This window comes from Dendrobates tinctorius, unplaced genomic scaffold, assembly GCF_039654945.1.
Source record: "Dendrobates tinctorius isolate UK_male_01 unplaced genomic scaffold, ASM3965494v1 ptg000145l, whole genome shotgun sequence".
Taxonomy (NCBI): Eukaryota; Metazoa; Chordata; class Amphibia; order Anura; family Dendrobatidae; genus Dendrobates; species Dendrobates tinctorius.
In genome coordinates this window covers 8,327,248-8,348,455 of record NW_027361812.1, presented here as the reverse complement: position 1 = coordinate 8,348,455, position 21,208 = coordinate 8,327,248, and the positions used below count along the sequence as shown (strand labels likewise).

The window sequence follows — 21,208 nt, the reverse complement described above, 5'->3', positions numbered from 1 at the left end:
ATTGGCTGTTGTTCCTTCTGCTGCCACTCTGGGTTCCAGCACCGTCAGCTGGTTCTCGGTAGTTCCATTGACTCTTGTAGCTAATGCTACCCCTCCGGGTTCCAGCACCGTCAGCTGGTTCTCGGAAGTTTCTTTGGCACGGGCACTCCCTCCTGCCCAGTCTGGTTACAGCACGCCTGCTGTTTCCGGGTAGTGTTAACGTCACTTTGCCACTGATACGTTGTCCTGTCGTGTTGCGGTCGGGTTAGCCGAGTCTATGGTGCCTGCAGTGCTTCCTATGTGGACTGCGGGTTCTGGTAACAAAGGCTGGTTCCATAGTGCCAATAGGAAAATCACCCCCTGTAGGACTGTGGGTTTCGGTAAATGCGGCCTTCTCGCGGACGCGACACTTTGTTAATCATGGGTACCTTCTGCTACCCATCTGGGTTCCAGCAACGTCAGCTGGTTCCCGGCAGAGCCTTTGGCCTAGGTGCCTCCTTGTCGGTATCCGAGTTCCAGGAACGTCTGCTGGTCCTTGGTAGTGCTTTGGAGCACAGGTACCGCCTGCTTGGTAACCGTGTTCCAGCACCGTCAGCTGTTCCACGGTTGTCCCATTGGCTCTTGTTCCTTCTGCTGCCCCTCCGGGTTCCAGCACTGTCAGCTGGTCCTCGCTAGTTTCATTTGCTCTTGCAGCTTCTGCTGCCCATCTGGGTTCCTGCACCGTCAGCTGGTTCTCGGCAGTGCCTTTGGCCTAGGTGCCTCCTTGTCGGTATTCGAGTTCCACCAACGTCTGCTGGTCCTTGGCAGTGCTTTGGAGCACAGGTACCTCCTGCTTAGTAACCATGTTCCAGCACCGTCAGCTCGTCCACGGTTGTGCCATTGGCTCTTGTTCATTCTTGTTCATTCTGCTGCCACTCCGGGTTCCAGTACCATCAGCTGGTTCTCGCCAGTTCCTCAGCCTTCTTGTAACTTCTGCTACTTTTCAAAGTTCAAGCTTGTGGAAATGGTTTTTGATTCTCACTCTGGATCTCCCTGACAATGACCCTGAAGACGACGACCCTGAAGACCACACAGAACAATACCTAAAAGATGACCCTGAAGAAGATGACCAAGAGGACAAAGAACAGGAAGACAACCACCAAGATGCAGAACAACAAGAGACAGAAGACCAAGAAGCATAAAAACCAAAAGCAGAAGAACATTAAGCATAAGACTAAAAATCTGAGCAAATGAGATTATGAAATTTATAAGCAGAAGAAGACTAAGCAGTGTATGGGGGTGAGTCCGTTCCTCCTCGTGGTGCCCCTGGAAAAGGCCTGCTGCTGCAGGCCAAACTGAACGCAGACAAATCCTGTTGTAAATCTTTTGTGACAGGCTGAACGGAAGGTGTAATCTTCAAACTTTTAGAGATAACAACTACAGGGAATGCCTGACACAAATAAGAATATGATGAAGAAGAATAGGAAGAAGAAGAAGAATAGGAAGAAGAAGAAGAATAGGAGGAAGAAGAAGAAGAAGAATAGGAAGAAAAAGAAGAATAGGAAGAAGAAGAAGAAGAAGAAGAAGAAGAAGAAGAAGAAGAAGAAGAAGAAGAAGAAGAAGATACTGCTGCTGAAGATGATGAAGGAGAAAGTGTGGGAGAAGTAAAAAAGAAGGTGAAGAGCATGGAAGTAGTGAAACATACATATCTGGCAAAAAATTAAAGACTTTAACATAGTCAATATCTTTGTAACTACGAACGTCTTTAAAAAAAGAAAAAATTCCTGCTATTCCATTTCATTGGGCTAAACCTCTATGGCTTTAATGTCTCCTACACCTCCAACAATACATTCTACATTATTATTAGTTGCTTTTCTCCATGTAGAATTAACCAACAGGGAAAGAAAGGGTTTTTTAATTCCGATATTTCTGTTCCATTGACTTGAATGGGACTTCCGGGATCGGAATCGGCGATACCCGATACTTTTTTAGATCGGCCGATCCATTCCGATACGATATTTTTCAGTATCGGGTGGTATCGCTCAACACTATTTATAACTCTTTCAAGATGAGGAGGAAAAAATGAAATCCAAAAAATGGAAAATTGTCCAATTAGTAAGAGAATAAAATCGTGGATGATTGTTGTATATCTCAAATGTGGTTTCATTCGCTAACTTTGATGTAATAGAAAGGAATAGTCGTTCTTCATGTATTGTATAAAAAATCATGTTCAATAATCAGTGAAGTCATGCTCAGAAGTCAATAGGCATGAATATGAGGAACCTATGATTATATATTACTTTAATGCTAAAAAAAGAGAATGAAGGAGTCATCTAAACTTGTGATATTACAGCTTGCTTTTGGGGGTATTTGACTCATCATTCGGCCCATTATGGATCCATTATCAATCAATGTACCTTTCCACAAGCCATTTTTTTTCTGGACTAATTGTTAGCCAAATCAAGAAAATAGATCCATGTCCTACATTGATCAGTGCTGCAGACCAAACTTCACAGTCCAAGTCAATGGATTTGTGAAAAAAACGGATAAGACACAGAGGTCATGTCTGCACTACATATTTTACTGCTTAATGGGAGTAAGAAAGTAAGAAATGCATTTCTTCATTTGAAAAAAACGAATGCAACAAGGGTTGTAATAACTGAAATGAGGACCAAAAATGGATCCAGCACATTAGTGATGTATGAGAAGAAAATAGATGTGTGAAGCTAGCCTTACTGGTATTTTAAGTAAATTTAAGTCTTTGTATCCTGGTGGTAATTTTGCCCAATTTTACTCTCTATTACTAATTTGCTACCTTTGCCCAGCAATAAATGTGTGAAATCCAAAAGATTATTTTATGGCAATAGATAATTTTGTATGTTTTATTATGCCATCACTTATCATCGCTTTATAAGAACCAAGAGTAATCAGGTAACGAGTTTTGCAATCAGCTCAGTTTATTGAAGGCAGCATAGACAAGCACTCGCTATTACAATGCATCTTAAAAATTCAAGTGAAACAACCAGAATAAAACACATTGGACTATTTCTAAATATATGCTATAATGATATCCACTGGGTATTCTGGACCTATAGTCCACCAATCCACTTCAACAATGGTGACTGTGGCCAGAATGATGCTTGCTGGAGACATGGGTGTTGGATTTGTGGTGGTGATGAGAATGGTGATGTCCACCATGGTGGCCTCCTGAATGATGTTTTCCTCCAGTGCTGGAGTGTAGAACAGCTGCAGAATGTTGGAAACAAATTAGTTTCACAAATTATTGGATAAACAAGTTTTAATAGAAAGTTAAAATGATAATGTTCAATGGCTAATAGCTTTTAAGGTGGAAAGAAATTCATTGTGTTTAACCGACAGCCTAATATGTTGATTAAGATAAAGGCAAAAAACCCATGCTAAGCTCCCCATATTAGGGGAAAATTTATTTCCTGACTCCACATATGGCAATCAGACCGGTTCGATATATTAACATCCCATCACAAAATCTCGTGCCCATATCCTGTTATATATCTATCAATAAAGGCATCCAGGCCTTCCTTGAACTTTTGCAGTGAGTATCCTCTATTTTCAGCTCATTCCATCATATTAAAAAGAGTAATGGCAAGGAGTGGCATTGGGCATGGTGCACTTTAGGGGTGGCATTAGGGGAAATTATGTGAAGACCGGCTCTGTTAGCCTCTTGAATGTGTGGCCAACCTGTCTCCTTCTTTGTCAAGTGTGAACTGGGAGCTGAAGAATTCCATATGTCTTAGAAGTTGAACCCACTAGGCATTTATGACAAAAATGTTTCAGATATGAATACTATGAATCTCAAGAGTAGAGGAACCTGACAAGTTGTTCCTCTTGCGGTATAAAGATATCAATGGAATTACGGATACTTACATATATTCACAGAGCTGTCACCAGACATCCTGAAACAGAACATAATTTTTTGAGTTGTATGCTGGTTCTTTACTAACATATTTGTGTCTCGTTTTATGATTACTATGAAATACAATGACAGCATTTTACCATGTAGGCACATTATGGCTGTACATAATTTTACACATTATACCCTAGTTGAGAAAGAAGACTAAAAGCTGCTATACTACAACGTCATCGGAGATTGTACTGTATTTACCTGCATTCTTCCCCTTCCAGCATTTTCTTGTAAGTGGCAATCTCGATATCCAGAGCCAGTTTGACGTTCATCAACTCCTGGTATTCCCTCAGTTGGCGAGCCATGTCCTGCTTGGCCTTCTGTAGGGCAGACTCCAGTTCTGCCAGTTTTCTCTTTGCATCTCGGACAGCAGCTTCGCCATGTTCTTCAGCCTCTGCAATGGCAGCTTCCAGGGCAGCCCGCTAGAAATATGTGAAGATTAGTATTGTTGTTTGGATTCTCAGGTAAAATGTGTTATTCACTGAATTTTGTTGTTTTTACCTGGGCCTTAGCACATTCAATCTCTCCTTTAAGTCTCTGGATTGTTTGAGTAAGTCCAGCAATCTCATTTCTGCTGCTCTGCAGATCATCTCCATTTCTTCCTGCTGCCATACGCAGCTCATCAAACTGCCAGCCCAAAGAATATTCAAGGATTAAAACAAATCCTGTTATTCCAGACAGAATTGAGTTATGTGCTCATGTTTTATCTTTACCCTTGACTGGTACATGGCTTCGGCCTCAGCTCTGCTCCTGTTGGCAATCTCTTCATATTGGGCTCTGACCTCGGCGATGATGCTGTCCATGTCCAGGTCTCGGCTGTTGTCCATGGACACAACTACTGAGGTGTCTGAGATCTGAGCCTGGAGCTGACTGATCTCCTGTAAAACAAGAGTTAATGTATATAATATTATATTATACAATGCAACTAATAAAGTATTCAATGGAAATTAATCGCAAGTAGCAAAATTACCGCATCATATAAAGTCCTTAAGAAGTTGATTTCATCAGAGAGAGAGTCAGCCCTGGCCTGAAGTTCAGCTTTGTTCATAAAGGCAGCGTCAACATCCTAAGGCACATATATAATTCATAAAATTATATGTAATACATACATATCATATCTACATTTTCATGTTCTCTTAAAGGGGTTGCCCTCGCTTTTTTTATTTTAAAAACCCATGTTGTCTAAGAATAAAAACCTATATTCTACCAACCAATCTCTCACAGCTCCTGTGCATCATACCTGAGTTCATCTTCCAGAGGGACAGCGCATGACGGAGGCAGCCAGTCACTGACCACAGTGATGAATAATCCCTTTTACTGGTTTTAGCATACCATAGTTATTTTTACACTTTTTAGACTTACTCTCTTTAAACTGACAAATTCATTCTCTGCTGCTGTGCGACGGTTCAGCTCTTCTTCATAGCTGTAGGGAACACACTATTGGTTAATATCTTGTGTGTGACTTTTTATTTGATAACTTATTTTTTGAAGACCATTCTACCACAAGAAGACAAAGGTAATGTGAATGGCACAAGGAAGGTGGGAGAGGGCCTTGTTAAATATGCACAAAGACTTCAACTTGCTGCTATAAAGTTCATCCATGAATAAAAGTCACTCAGGTATTCTGTAAACTCATGATCCATAAAGCATTTAAATGGCTGACTAGACGACACATCAAAAAGATCTGATCTCTTTGTTGACAATCTTATTCGGGTAAGCCCTATTTTTAATATTGAATGTAATACAATATGGCAACAAATGCAACAACACAGCACCATAGAATTGGATGAATGGCCCAAAAATTAAAATGGAACCCTATTATCACTTTTTCATGCGGTATGCAATGGAGGACCACATTGGCAGCAACCAAGGCTGAAGAACAGCCATGCACCCAGACCTCTATCCACTACTATCTGAATATAGGACAGCATTGCAACAGTGTCTGAATTTTCAATTAGAAAGTTTCCAAAAAATGAATGTTAAAGATTTTAGCTGCAAAAAAATATATTATATTCAAGATGGGAGAATGTAAGGATTAGATCATATAAATTCCATAGTAATGATACTTAATGTTGGGAGAAATACAAACAATTGGACAGTTAGTACCTTCTTCTCAGGTCTTCAACAGTTCTTTCCATGTTGTTTCTCTCTGTGTCCAGCCGAGCTCTCTCACATGCCAGGTTCTCCAGTTGACTTCTGAGGTTGCTGATAAAAGCCTCAAACAAAGGTTCGATCTGAAAACGGGCTGTCCTTTTTTCTTGCAGAAGGGACCATTTGGTTTCCAGCATCTTATTTTGCTGCTCCAGAAATCTCACCTTTGTGGGAAAAAAATATCCATAAAGATGAGTTAGTAAATAGTGATTTTTTTCTTAGTTCTACTAATATTTAGATAATTGTCATCTATGTGACCTGGTAAAATACGATTGTAGTTTCTTCTGTGCCTGTTGGATTCTATTTTTTACAGTATTTTGAATTGGTAGCTTTTTCACGTGACCATAAATATATCCAAGCTACTTGCAACTATGGTTATGAATATTGGGAGATTCCATTAATTTCATTTGGTGCCTTAAGGTAACAGAACCTGAGCAGAACTGGTGTAGGCACTAAATGAGCCTTGCTTACCATCTCCATTTGAAAAAGTTTGGGCTCAGATTTTTAATGCTAGTCTTGGAAAATTGAAAGTTGGAGGGATTTGCACCTAATTTACAAAAATACAAATGTGATTTAATACATTTGGCACATTTGAATATTTGAAAAATCCTGAAGGTACTTGTACCGAAGTTTACTATGTTTTCTGTCTTTCCTGTTAATAAATCACTAGTAAACTTGGAGTCAATGCCCACTATGTGAAACACACAGTCACTTTTCTTGAAACTTCAAATTTGACAAATGCCAAGAAAAGTCACAATTTTTTATGTAAAATTGATGCAAGTCACAGCTTGCAACTTTTTTCATGCAGTTTATGCTAAAAGCAGCAGTTAGAAAAGTAATTCAGTCTGCTGGTATCAACTTAATTTTTCATGTATATGAGGGGTGAGCATGGGAATGTACAAATAATTTTATATTTTCTTTCTGTGAAAAACATACAGCAGCATATCTAAACTTCCAGTTTTCTTACCTTGTCAATAAAGGAAGCAAACTGATTGTTGAGGCCTTTAATTTGGTTCTTTTCATCATTTCTAACACTTTGGATGTTAGTGTCAAGCTCCAAGTTAAGTGGAGCCAGAAGACTTTCGTTCACAGTCACAGGGGTGATACCTCCACATCCTGATTGTCCTCCAAGACCACCACCCATTCCTCCAAATCCAGATCCATGTCCACTTTTATGTAGACTTCCATATGACATCTTGTGACCCTTGGATCCTATGTTGTGAGCACTTGAGCTGCTGAAGCAATGTTTAGTCTTGTGTCCATGTCCTATGTGTTTAGAAGAGTGGGATAAGATGCTGTGAGAGCTGGAATGTTTGGGTAAAGCTACTGAACAAGAGCTGAAGTGCTTGTGTCCAGAGGAGGAGAGGATGGAGTGATGAGACATGATGGTTCTTCTTGGAAAGTTAGCTGGAAGAGGATGTGAAGTGCTCAGAAGAAGCCTCTCGACTGCTGTCTTCTACAGCTGTTACATGGAACTTTTATACTCAAACTGGGTGTTTCCATTCTTAATGCACTATTACTATTGTAGCATCATCAACTTTTATAGAAATCATATAAGCTACACGCCTGTATTATCTAAACTAAATAAAACAGTGTCGGCAAAAAAAAGCTTTTAAATATGTGTCATGATTTCACTTCTTAAAAGTGCACATAATGGTTGAGATATATGTAAAAACTTTCTAATAGCAAGACAGTCTTGGTTGTCCATAGCAACCAATCAATGCTCAGCTTTCACTTCTCAATACTAATTGTATTATTTAAAATATTAATAATAAAACACTTGAATTTTAACATTTCTCGGTTTAGTTGAACCTATAAAGATTTTTTTGCCGGCACTGTATAGATAGATAGCCGTATTTTTAGCTTTGTAAGACGCACTTTTTTCCCCAAAATTTGGGGGGAAAATAGGGGTGTGTCTTACAATGCGAATATACCTTTTTTGTGCTGCCGCTGCAGTTGTCCGGTGCTTGCTGCCACCGCGCTGTGTCCCCCAGAGCTGCCGCCGCGCTGTGTCTTCCGGTGCTGCCGCCCCCGCGCTGTGTCCCCCGGTGCTTGCCGCCACCGCCGCGCTCTGTCGCGTGCTGCATGGGGGGCTCTTGCGTTCCATCCATGCTTGCAATGCCCTGTGTGGTAGATTGCTTCCGGGAAAATGGCCACCACGCAAGCGCAGATGGAGACCTCGCCACTGAAATCTCGTGAGATGAGATTTCAGGGCTGAAATTACATCTCCCGAGATTTCAGTGCCAAGATCTCCATCTGCGCTTGCGCAGCGGCCATTTTCCCGGCAGCATTGAGGCGACAGAGAGCAGCGGCATCACCGGGGGACAGAGCGGGTGGCAGAACCGGGGGACAGAGCGGGCGGCAGCACTGGGCGACAGAGCGAGCGGCAGCACCAGGTACAGAGCGCAGCGGCAGCACGGGGGACAGAGCGGGTGGCAGCACCCGGCAACACCAGGTACAGAACGCGGTGACGGCAAGACTGGGGACATAGCACAGCGGCAGCATCGGACACCCGCACATCAAAACACCCCTTCATCCTGGCAGCAACATTCCTCTCCTGCCTCTTCCAGCAGCAACCCTGGGACCCCACTTCCCGCCACCCCCAGTAAGCAATAAGATGCCTGGATTATAAGAAGCAGCACCATTTCATTAAAAAAAAATGTCCTATTTTTCCCCTCAAAACTTGGGGTGTGTCTTATAATCCAGGCGAATTCCTGGCTTCAGTGCGGCGTGCAGCCTGCTGATTCAAAATAAAATGAGCGCTCTCTTTACTAATAGAGATCTCTCTCTCTACTCTTTCTTCATCCACTTACCCAGTCGTCGAGTGCCGATCTCCTGGAAAAATGCTCAAGTCCTTCATTGACTTACATTATGTTTGGTACTCAAGTCGGGCAGGTCCAATCATCCGACCTGCTCAATTTCAGTTTGTCATCCCCTGAGGAAGAAGTAGTCCTTACTTCGAAACGCGTTGGGAATAAATGATTTATCTTTCACCATAAGTGGGATTCTGTATTTTGTCAAGCAGCGCATGGAAGTCCACAAATTATTTCCATAAGAATTGATGTATCAGCAGTCACTCGGTTTGACCTTTGGACGTGCAGCAGCTGACTATGAATCCTATGTGCTTGATCTCTCCTACAAATAGGTGAGTGAATTTCTTTTAATCTTTTAATATTAACTCGGATAAGACCCTATTGCGCTTTTCTGTTCCTTTAGTATATTGCAATTTCAGTTCCGAGCACTTGAGCAGCTTACTGCACGCTCATCACTAATATATATGCAAATAAGCACGATATGGTGAGTAGCAGTAATACGGGTAATACAGTATGCTGCGACGAACAGAATAAAATGTAATATCTTATCCAACATCCTATTTATATGCACCGTCCTTATTATCTAGTCGTTAAAGGACTAGCATTAAGTAATGCTTAGTCTTGATGCCTTGGCTTAATGGGCAACACTTTCAAAACTAGGCCCATCACAGTCATATTCTCTTTAAGCGGCTCTGATCGTCACATTGGCCACCTTCATTCCCTGAAGCATGGCCCCAGGTCACACGTTGAACCATACGTCTATGCTGAAAGTAATGGCTCGGTTCACTCTGAGTCTTCTTGTAGGGGCGACAGGTATTTCTCTCTGACTGGTGATCAGCGTCTGACTTTCGAGGCATGATCTACGTAGTTGGTCATCTGTACTTGACCTATGTAGTCGAGACCGCCCCAGGATCAGACCGCTCTCAAGTAGTTCTAGGACAATGTCAGCCTTGAGCCTGATCTGTTGCTCACATATGTTTTTTCTTTCACATCCTGGCACCAACTGACTCGTGCCTCTTAGATTCTTGTCAGCAGCAACTGCCATCTCTATCTCACTAATATAAAGTCCGTATTAACCAAATAGAGATTTTACCTGTGAGATGATAATTCTCAGAATAACTGATCAGTCCTGGATCAGAAAGAAGATTTCTTATTTCCATGTGTACCACTGATTTATGAAATAAAAATGAAATTGACGGTTACATTTAAAGCAGAGTTTTCCACCCCTCCTGTAAAGTGACAACTCTTTCTAGCTTTCTGCTGTCTTTTAGGGAACCCATAAAACAGATTCTAAGAAATAAGAGACTTGTAGAAAGCTGTTATTTGAAATAATATAGATAATACCACGTGCTGAATTGTTACGGTAATTTTATTTGTCATTTACAGCTTCTCATCTAATCTTAAACTTAATATAGTTATCCAAGTGGGAAATTCCAATGGTTATAAACATCCATGGTAAAATAATATAGGTTGTGAGAGGTTGAATGTCTAGATCTCCTGCCACTGGAACAATTAATGAAAAAATTGGTAGGATAAAGATAAAGTTGGATTTGTAAAGTGAAGATTAAATGTTGTTTTAAATATTTATATATTTAAATAAAGACTGTACAGATAGACAGATATTAGAAAGATCGATAGAATATAGACAGATACAGTGGATAGATAGATAGATAGATAGATAGATAGATAGATAGATAGATAGATAGATAGATAGATAGATAGAGACAGACTGACATTTTGGACATGAAGAATTGTCTAATACCTTTTTAATTCCAATAATTGAACCTGACTTATTAATGTGTACTATAACATTTGTAAAATTTGCTTATAAGATGAAGGATACTAATGAGGTGCTAGATTATCTGATATGAAATTTCACCAAAGATCATTTGGATACAGATATTGTATGCACATACAGCGTGATTTATCAGATTATTTTACTAGTAATTTTCAACTCAAAGGGTTGTCCAAAGATGACATCTATTCTATGTCTTTGAAGTGACTACCACCACATATTGAGTCCTGATGTGCTTACTGTTGTATATCATCACTGCTTTGGTTTATAACTAGTACATTTTCACTGTTTCTTGTATGCCAATAAAGTTGCTCAGCTGAAAATATCTGATTGTAATGGAATTATTTATTTCAAAGTTACTCTGAGTCCAAATCCTTCCAAGACATTGAAGGGGTTGGGCGAGTTATACAGAAAGCCACACACTGGCAGCAATACTGTTAAGTTAATGAATATGGATGAGCGAACGTGCTCGCTGATACTCAGTTATCACCCGAGTATCACGGTGCTCGGATGTGCTTGTTACTTGGCAAGCAACATTTTTTCTAAGCTATATTTCTCAGTCATACACTTTTCCGTAGTGTGTGGAGTAAATTCATGTGATCTCTAAAACTGAGAAAAAGCTTTTAACAATGTTGCAGCATTCCATTTTTCAGTCATACAGTGTTACGTGGTCTGGAAACATTTCTAAGGCTGGTTTCACATTTGCGTTTTTTAGCGCTGGAAAAAAACGCATACCTGCGCATGCGTTTTTTCCCCTATATTTAACATGGGTGCGCATACCTGCACGCTGGTAAGCGCATGTATGCGATTTTCATGCGCTGCGTTTTTTTGGGGTGTGCGTTGGTATTTTCCAGACGCAGCATGTTGCATTTTTTGGCCCTGCAAAAAAGCGCATGCGCACATATGCGCACGTTTTGCGCTAAAAATGGCCATTATAGCCTATGGATGCGCATATGTGCGCACTGGCATGCTCATGTATGCGTTTTTTTGCATATGCGTTTTTTTTTTTTAACCATGGAATTTAGGGGTTTGGGTTAGAGTTAGGGTTAGTTAAGGGGGTTTAGGGTTAGGGTTAGGGTCAGGGTCAGGGTTAGGGTTGGGGTTTGGGTCAGGGTTAGGGTTAAGTATGGTTTGGTTAAGGGTTAGGGTCAGGGTTAGGGTCAGGATTAGGGTTAAGTATGGTTTTGTTAAGGGTTAGGGTCAGGGTTAGGGTTAGGGTTAGGGTTAGGGTCAGGGTTAGGGTTAGGGTTAGGGTCAGGGTTAGGGTTAGGGTCAGGGTTAGGGTTAAGTATGGTTTTGTTAAGGATTAGGGTCAGGGTTAGGGTCAGGATTAGGGTTAAGTATGGTTTTGTTAAGGGTTAGGGTCAGGGTTAGGGTTAGGGTTAGGGTCAGGGTTAGGGTTAGGGTTAGGGTCAGGGTTAGGGTTAGGGTCAGGGTTAGGGTTAAGTATGGTTTTGTTAAGGATTAGGGTCAGGGTTAGGGTCAGGATTAGGGTTAAGTATGGTTTTGTTAAGGGTTAGGGTCAGGGTTAGGGTTAGGGTTAGGGTCAGGGTTAGGGTTAGGGTTAGGGTTAGGGTTAGGGTCAGGGTTAGGGTTAGGGTTAGGGTTAGGGTTAGGGTTAGTTAGGGTTTAGGGTTTGGGTTAGGGTTAAGTATGATTTGGTTAAGGGTTAGGGTCAGGATTAGGGTTAAGTATGGTTTTGTTAAGGGTTAGGGTCAGGGTTACGGTTAGGGTTAGGGTCAGGGTTAGGGTTAGGGTTAGGGTCAGGGTTAGGGTTAGGGTCAGGGTTAGGGTTAAGTATGGTTTTGTTAAGGATTAGGGTCAGGGTTAGGGTCAGGATTAGGGTTAAGTATGGTTTTGTTAAGGGTTAGGGTCAGGGTTATGGTTAGGGTTAGGGTCAGGGTTAGGGTTAGGGTTAGGGTTAGGGTCAGGGTTAGGGTCAGGGTTAGGGTTAAGTATGGTTTTGTTAAGGATTAGGGTCAGGATTAGGGTTAAGTATGGTTTTGTTAAGGGTTAGGGTCAGGGTTAGGGTTAGGGTTAGGGTCAGGGTTAGGGTTAGGGTTAGGGTTAGGGTCAGGGTTAGGGTTAGGGTTAGGGTCAGGGTTAGGGTTAGGGTTAGGGTTAGTTAGGGTTTAGGGTTTGGGTTAGGGTTAAGTATGATTTGGTTAAGGGTTAGGGTCAGGGTTAGGGTTAGGGTCAGGGTTAGGGTTAGGGTTAGGGTCAGGGTTAGGGTTAGTAAAGTCATGGTTTGGGTAGTGTGAGGGGCCACCTAAAAATGTTGGAAAAAAACGCAAACGCGGTAAAAACGCACTAAAAACGCGTACAAACGCTTAAAAACGCTGCGTTTTTTTCATGCATGCTCATAAAAATGCTTGAAAAAAACGCAGCAGTTGTATGCTTATGTATGCGTTTTTTCAATGCGTTTTTTTGCGGGAAAAACACGCTGCAAAAAAAAGCAAGTGTGAAACTAGCCTATGATCTGTAAAACTGACAAAATGCTCTAAAACATTTTGTTGGATTCCATTTCTCAGCCATACAGTGTTACATAGTCTGGGGACCTTTCTGTGATCAATAAAACAGAGAAACAACTTTTAAAAATGTTGAAGGGTTCTAATTCTCAGCCATACAGTATTACGTGGTCTGTGAACATTTCTGTGATCTTTAAAATTGAGAAAAAGCTTTTAAAATTTTTCCATGGTTCCATTTCTCAGACATACTGTCCGACGTGGTCTGGGAACATTTCTGCCACACTCTAAAATAGAGAAAAACTTTAAAAAGTGTTGTTGGGTTACATTTCTCAGCCGTATAGTGTTTTGTGGTCTGGGAACATTTATGTGATCTCTAAAACTGAGAAAAATCATTTAAAAATTTTGTAGGGATCCATTTCTCAGTCATTCAGTGTTACATGGTGTGGGAAAATTTCTGTGATATCTAAAAATGAGAAAAGCTTTTAAAATGTGTTTAGGGTATCATTTCTCTGTATACAGTAACATTGTTCTGGCAATACAGGGATCACCAGTGACATTATACACAGAAGCTGTAGGTAGTGTATAGTGTGCAGGTAATACAGTAATCAAGCGTGACATAATAGGAGCTCTGTATATAGTATCAGTGTACAGGTAATACAGGGATCACCAGTGACATTATGCACAGGAGCTCTGTATATAGTGTCGGTGTAATGGTAATACAGGGATCACCAATGACATTATACACAGCTGCTCTGTATATAGTTATATATAGTATACAGGTAACAAATTTATGATCACGAGTGATATTATACATATGGGCTTTGTATATAGTGTAGAGGTAATGCAAGGATCACCAGTGACATTATACACAGGAGCTCTATATCTAGTGTATAGTTTACAAGTTTACAAGTAATAACATGATCACCAGTTACATTATACACAGGAGCTCTGTATATGCTATATAATGTATAGTGTCAGTGTATAGGTGACAAACTGACTCACCGATGACTTCTCTAGCTGAAGTCCTTCATTTTCGCTTTTTTACTTCATCCAGCGCAGACGTTCCTCACATCTTCCAGACAGGATTCGTTTCTACATAAAATAACACACAGTTATCTGGAGCACTGCTTCCAGAACACATTCCTCAACTGCTACACTTTGCAGCTGAATATAGAAGTGCACCCACCATTAATATATAGTTAGTTAATATGCAACCCATCATTCCAAATATTATTATTATACATTTATATAATGCCATTTATTCCATGGCGCTGTACATGTGAAAAGGGGAAATATAGACAAGTACAATAAACATGTGCAAGACAAGGGACACACAAGTACAGAAGGAGAGAGGACTCTGCACAGTCTACAAATAACAAATATAAATTGCAATCCACCAGTGTGCCTCCACTAACTATACATAGCCACTCTCCCCAACAAATAAATATATAAATTAGCTCCTGTACTCTTTCCCCAATAAATTACCAGTCACACTCCATCATCCTGAAAGCCCCCACTCTGTACCTCCCCGATTCATTATATTTACGTGTACCCCTCAGTCCCAATTCATTATGTCATGTCCTCTCTGCCTCTCACTCCTACCCTTTATTTATCATCATTTACTCTTCCCCACCCCCAATTCATTATCATTTGTTGTTCTCCACACTCAGTTCATCATTTGCTGCCCCCCACCCTCAATTCATTATCATTTGCTCTCCCCAACTTCAATTAATCATTTACTGTCACCCACCCTCAATTCATTATTTGCTCTCAACTGTCCCACCACCCTCAATTCATAATTTGCCATCTCCACCTCAAACTCCCAATTTGCCATTTCCTCTCCCTACCACTCCCAATTCATCATTTGCTCTCCCCACCATCTGCTTCCAATTCATCATTTTCTCTCCCCATCCCCACTCCCAATTTATTATTTGCTCTCACCACCCACCACTCCCAATTCATTATTTGCTCTCCCTACCTCTCACTCCCAACTCTTCATTTGCTCTCCCCACCCCCTCTCCCAATTCATTATTTGCATTCCCTACCCCTCACTCCCAATCCCTCATTTGCTCTCCCAAACCCCATTCTCAATTCATCAATTGCTCTCCCCACACCCTCTTCCAATTCATCATTTGCGCTCCCCACCCCCTACTCCCAAATTAATCATTTGCTCTCCCATTCTCCACTTCCAATTCATCATTGGCTCTCTACCCCCACCCAATTTGTTATTTGTTTTCCTCCCTCCCAATTCATCATTTGCTCTACCTCCCACTCCCAATTTGTAATTTGCTCTAAACCACCCCCACTCCCAATTCATCATATGCTCTCCCCACCCCCCACCCCCAATTCATCATTTGCTCTCCCCACCCCCACGCCCAATTCATTATTTGCACTCCCCACCCCTCACTCCCAAATTCACAATTTGCTCTCCCCACCCCCCACTCCCATTTTATCAATTTCTCTCTCCACCCCCCCTCTCAATTTATCATTTGCTCTCACCACCCCCACTCCCAATTAATTATTTCCTCTCCCCACCTCTCACTCTCAATTCATCATTTGCTCTCTCCACCCCCAAACTCTCAATTCGCCATTTGCTCTCCCCCAACCCCCAATTCATCATTTGCTCTCTACCCACCACACCCAATTTATCATTTATTTTCCTCCCTCCCAATTCATCATTTGCTCTCCCTCCCACTCCCAATTCATCATTTGCCCTCCCCCACTCCCAAATCATCATTTGCTCTTCCCCCACTCCCAATTCATAACTTGCTGTTCTCCAAGACCATTTAATTAATTCTATAAAAAAGTTTTCTATACTTACCTCTCATACAATCCCCTGCAGCTCCGCTTCTGGACTGGCATCCTGGTGCTCTTACATGACAGCATGTACACTGTCAGCAGCGGGTCACAGAGGAAGCAGAGGGATTCCTTTTGAGATGCACGGCCTTCACAGCCGTGAGAGCGCCAGAAATCCCTAAGCCGAAATGTATGCCACTGGTACACGATACCCTGGAGCCTGGCGACCAGAAGCACAAGAGAGGGGACCCCTGCACTTTACTTCTGTTCACTGGGCCCCATACAGCAGTGAAGGCAGTAATGCCCTGATGGCATCCCTGCTTGGCAGCACCACTCAGTGTTCCACATGGTCCAGGCTCATCAGCTTAATCCTCACCCTGATCCTCCTTCCTCCCACTATGTTGAATCACAAGAGACTAGTGATCCCACACTAGAATACTCCAAGGAGCTCTTTACAGCATAATTTCATGATTGTGGCCTCTCAACCTGCATGCTCCAAGAGGGAAAGAGGAACACTGTTTAGTGATACACAAACCTTACAGCAGCCACAGCCACAAGAACATGACAGATGGAATGCCAACTTTTGGATAGCGATAAAGATGGTGACGAGACACAGTTGCCGCTAAGTCTTGTTGGTGTTAAGTCACGAACTCAGGAGAACCATGGTGCGGTGGTGGAAGACGAGGTGGAGGATGACAAAGTCATTGACCCAGCCTGGGAATCTGGCATGCAGAATGAGTTCAGCAGTGCTGAGTGGGAGAGATCAGCAGCACAAAAAGGAGAGGCAGTGGGGTGACCAGAGGGAGAAGGTGGGACAATGTTCTGCAGAGCAACCTGTGCCATGCCAAGAAGAGCAGGAGCATTACCACTAAGAACCTAACCACCACTATCAAGATCAGGTACATGTCATCTAAGCACCCGAATCGGAGGTCTGAACGCAACCGCCTGGGTCTATGATTGGTGCCATCGGGTAACACCAGTGCCCAGTGTCGGCTCCAGGATTACATGGGCCTGGAGTGAAAGAGTCTCAGTGAGCCCTTTTAACACATACAACGATTCATAATGCACAAATATGGTGGAGAAATATAGGCATACAACACAACACATATGAATCAAAAAATGTCAACTTACCAGTGAACTTACTGTGATTATTGCTTATGGCAAACTCAGCTAATGGCAGAAAACACCTGAGGTTTGTCTCCAGACTTTGGTTTAAACATTCAAACGCCAAATAAAAAGATAGATGCATCCCCAGGCAAAAACAAAATGCCCTCCAGAATTTAGAAACATGCTGGGTACCTCAATCTGACACCAAATTGGAGGGAACCTTGTGTAGCTTCACAATCTCGTTGACAAACACCTGAGCCGGGGTTTTAGCATTAGGTAGATCAGGTAAAGCAGTGAAGTGTAACATTTCTCTGCACCAATCCACAACAACTAAGATAACAGAAATATCAAAAGGGAAAGGAAGATCTGTTATAAAAACCATGTATAAGTGTGTCCATGGCTGGTTGGGTTTGGTTAATGGTAGAAGAGCCCCAAATGGACGAGTATGCGAGGTCTTAGAATGCGCAGACATTACAGGAAAGACACAAAGTCGACTACATCCAAATGCGACCTTGGCCACCAAAAACGATGAGTAAGGAACTCTAAGGCTGCTTTACTATCTGGATGACCAGCTAGAGCAAAGTTATGACGTGCCCCTAAACCCTAAAAATTTGCGATGCAGATGCAATGGTACAAATAATTTCCCTGAAGGACAAGCATGGGCATCTCTTTGAGCCTTCAATACTTCTCTCTCCAGCTCAGAACACACATCAGAAATGACCACCCCTTCCTTTACAATAGGGACTGCGTCATCCGAACAGCCACCCCCCCCAGGGAAACTTCAAGAGAAACTGCAATAAAGTGCAGGAGCTGAGTATGTCACCACGGAACAGACGGACCAACAGTTAAGGGGAGGTTTATTTACAGGGGATAATACTGACAAAATAACAGTGTAGATATTAATATTGTGAAAGCAAGTTCTGAAAGCAGTCGGGAAATAAATAACAGTATTAAACAGTATTAAGAGAGATTTTCTATGAAGGAACTTATCAGTCTGAGGAGGGTCTTGATTAAAGGGTCAAACTTCTACCACGTTGGCGCCGAATCACCAGCAGTGCTTGTCGTCTGCAGTCACTCTGCATTCTGTGTCTTTAGATGTGTCGAGCCGAAATATGAGGGAATTGCTGCGGGAGCAAGAAGGGTACGAGGCAAATGAGATCCCCTCTGCTCTGAGTCCTTCTCTCCAACTCTACAGCGATACCCTTTCACCGGAATCAGGGGCTCTGCTCTAACACCGCGTTTAACGGGACTTCGTACATGGGACAGTCTCTCTAAACAGGTAACAGCCTTGTCAAAGGGCACAGTCTCTTGCACGGCACAGTATTATCACAGGGCGCAGTCTCTTTGCAGTCTTATCACAGGGATGAGAGCGCAACTTTGCTGACACTGCAGTACCCAGCTTCACGTACTCACGGTCTGCAGTCTTTGTGCACGGTCCTTCGGTCTCTGACTGTGAACGGGAGATCTATCTCTCTCCCTGTCTGTGTCATCCTTCCAGATTAACCAAAAGGGACTGAGAGTCTCCCTCATCTTCGTCTTCAGCAGTGGTCATTGGTTCAGCTGGCGGGGGCACTGGGGCCGATGGTACTACTTGAGGGTCCTGAGACAAGCATGGACGCAACATATTCCGATGCAGTGTACGGGTGGGAAACTCTTCACCCGATTCAGGCTGAATCTCATAGACGGGACCCTTGCCACCGAGCCGTCGGTTCACCCTATACGGCCTCTTCTCCCACCAGTACTCCAACTTGTTGTGGGTAGAGTTGAGCGAAACGGGTGGTCATATTCAAAAGTCGCCAACTTTCGCTGAAGTCGGGTTTCATGAAACGAAACCTGACCATAGCGTGAGGTCGGCCACGATGTTGGCGACCAAAGCGCCAAAGTCGCGTTTCAAAAGATGCTTCCAGCGCCCTTTTTCAGCCAATGATGGAGGACGCACACTGTGGGCAACGCGATGACATAGGCATCGGTCACCACCATCTTTGAGAAGGGCATGAAAGTGATTGTCTGGCTTTGTGTGGTGTCACAGGGGCTATAAAAGGGCGTGAACGCCGACCGCCATCTTACTTATGCCGATCTTAGCATAGGGAGAGCTGCTGCTGCTGCTGATTCTGTAGGGAGAGCGTTAGGCAGGGAAGAAGAGCCAAAAAACTGCTTCTGCTGTTAGCGATTTCCACTTACAACACAACACTTTGTGTGCAGTGACAGGGGAGGCTCAATTTTTGTGCATCAGCTCTGTTGGTTATTAGGCTGCCTTCTAAGGCTCCCTGATAGCTGCATTGCTATTTGCACACTGCTGCGCAAACTGCTTTTTTTAAAAGCAAAAATACTTTTCTTCCTCTTTTCTGCACAGTTACCAAGGGTTCATTTTTCCACCCTTTTGTGTGCGCACTGTGCAGCAGTCCTGCTTATTAGGCTGCCTGCATTCATACTACCACTGAGAGCACCATTGTCAGCGTCCTCAAATATCTAGTGAGATCCAAAATCTCACCAATCCTATAGACACCCTCCACCTTGTCATACACCATCCAATTTCAGCCTGTTACATTGAGGTGTAATCTCTACTGAGCCAGAGACAATAGTTCTGCATCCTCAAATCTATAGTGAGATTCAAATTCCCACCAATCCTATAGACGCCCTCCACCTTGTCATTCACCATCCAATTTCAGCCTGTTACATTGAGGTGTAATCTATACTGGGCCAGAGACAATAGTTCTGTGCCCTCAAATCTATAGTGAGATTCAAAATCTCACCAATCCTATAGACACACTACACCTTGTCATACACCATCCAATTTCAGCCTGTTACATTGAGGTGTAATCTCTACTGGGCCAGAGACAATAGTTCTGCATCCTCAAATCTATAGTGAGATTCAAATTCTCACCAATCCTATAGACACCCTCCACCTTGTCATTCACCATCCAATTTCAGCCTGTTACATTGAGGTGTGATCTATACTGGGCCTGAGACAATAGTTCTGCGTCCTCAAATTTATAGTGAGATTCAAATTCTCACCAATCCTATAGACACCCTCCACCTTGTCATACACCATCCAACTTCAGTCCGTTACATTGAGGTGTAATCTCTACTGGGCCAGAGACAATAGTTCTGCGTCCTGAAACCTATAGTGAGATTCAAATTCTCACCAATCCTATAGACACCCTCCACCTTGTCTTCACCATACAATTTCAGTCTGTTACACTGAGGCGTAATCTCTACTGGGCCAGAGACAATCCTATGGACACCCTCCACATTGTCTGCACCATCCAATTTCAGCCTGTTACATTGAGGTGTAATCTCTACTGGGCCAGAGACAATAGTTCTGCGTCCTCAAATCTATAGTGAGATTCAAATTCTCACCAATCCTATAGACACCCTCCACCTTGTCTTCACCATACAATTTCAGCCTGTTACATTGAGGTGTAATCTCTACTGGGCCAGAGACAATAGTTCTGCGTCCTGAAACCTATAGTGAGATTCAAATTATGACCAATCCTATAGACACCCTCCACCTTGTCTTCACCATACAATTTCAGTCTGTTACACTGAGGCGTAATCTCTACTGGGCCAGAGACAATAATTCAGCGTCCTCAAATCTCTAGTGAGATTCAAATTCTCACCAATAGTAGATACACCTTCTACTTTGTTTTACAGTACCATATAGCTGGTGGTATTTTGGGTACATTTTCCCCAAAAATGAGCAAGTATGGTGGAAGACGCCATGGAAGTGGGCGGGGTTTGCCAGCTGGTCCCGATGGTGGTGGTGGTGGTGTTGCATCTGTTGGTAGTGGCAAAAGCACAATAGCACCTAAGGCAGGAGGTAATGAGCCTGCGTCATCGTCTGGCTTCACAAGGCCTCGAAGGCTCTCTTTTCTTGGAGTAGGTAAACCACTTTTAAAGCCGGAGCTTCAGGAACAAGTTTTGGCTTACATTGCTGACACAGCCTCCAGCTCTATCGCCTCCTCTTCTGAAGTTTAAAAAATAAAAGCACAGTCGTCATTGGAGGCTCCTGGTCCGGAACAACACCATTCCTTGTGTCCTTCACCCCTACCAAAAGTAAAGGATGTGGCAGGCCACACTACTGATTACTCCATGGAGCTCTTTTCACATACCATGCCTGGGTTAGCAAGTCAAATCTTGAATTCCCCAGTCCAAGATGAATCTGACATGGAGTCCACTG

The 21,208-nt window shown here is 42.7% G+C and overlaps 1 protein-coding gene across 1 annotated transcript; it reads right to left on the bottom strand.

The window, feature by feature from the left end:
• Positions 1–3,067: 3,067 nt before the first annotated feature.
• On the bottom strand, positions 3,068–7,433 carry LOC141049522 (keratin, type II cytoskeletal cochleal-like). The gene is made up of 9 exons (XM_073546065.1): positions 7,017–7,433; positions 6,005–6,213; positions 5,261–5,321; positions 4,869–4,964; positions 4,612–4,776; positions 4,400–4,525; positions 4,100–4,320; positions 3,862–3,890; positions 3,068–3,204 (listed from the first exon to the last, which is right to left on the bottom strand). Exons 1-9 carry the CDS (start codon positions 7,431–7,433, stop codon positions 3,068–3,070), a joined length of 1,461 nt encoding a protein of 486 aa, XP_073402166.1.
• Between the last annotated feature and the right edge of the window lie 13,775 nt (positions 7,434–21,208).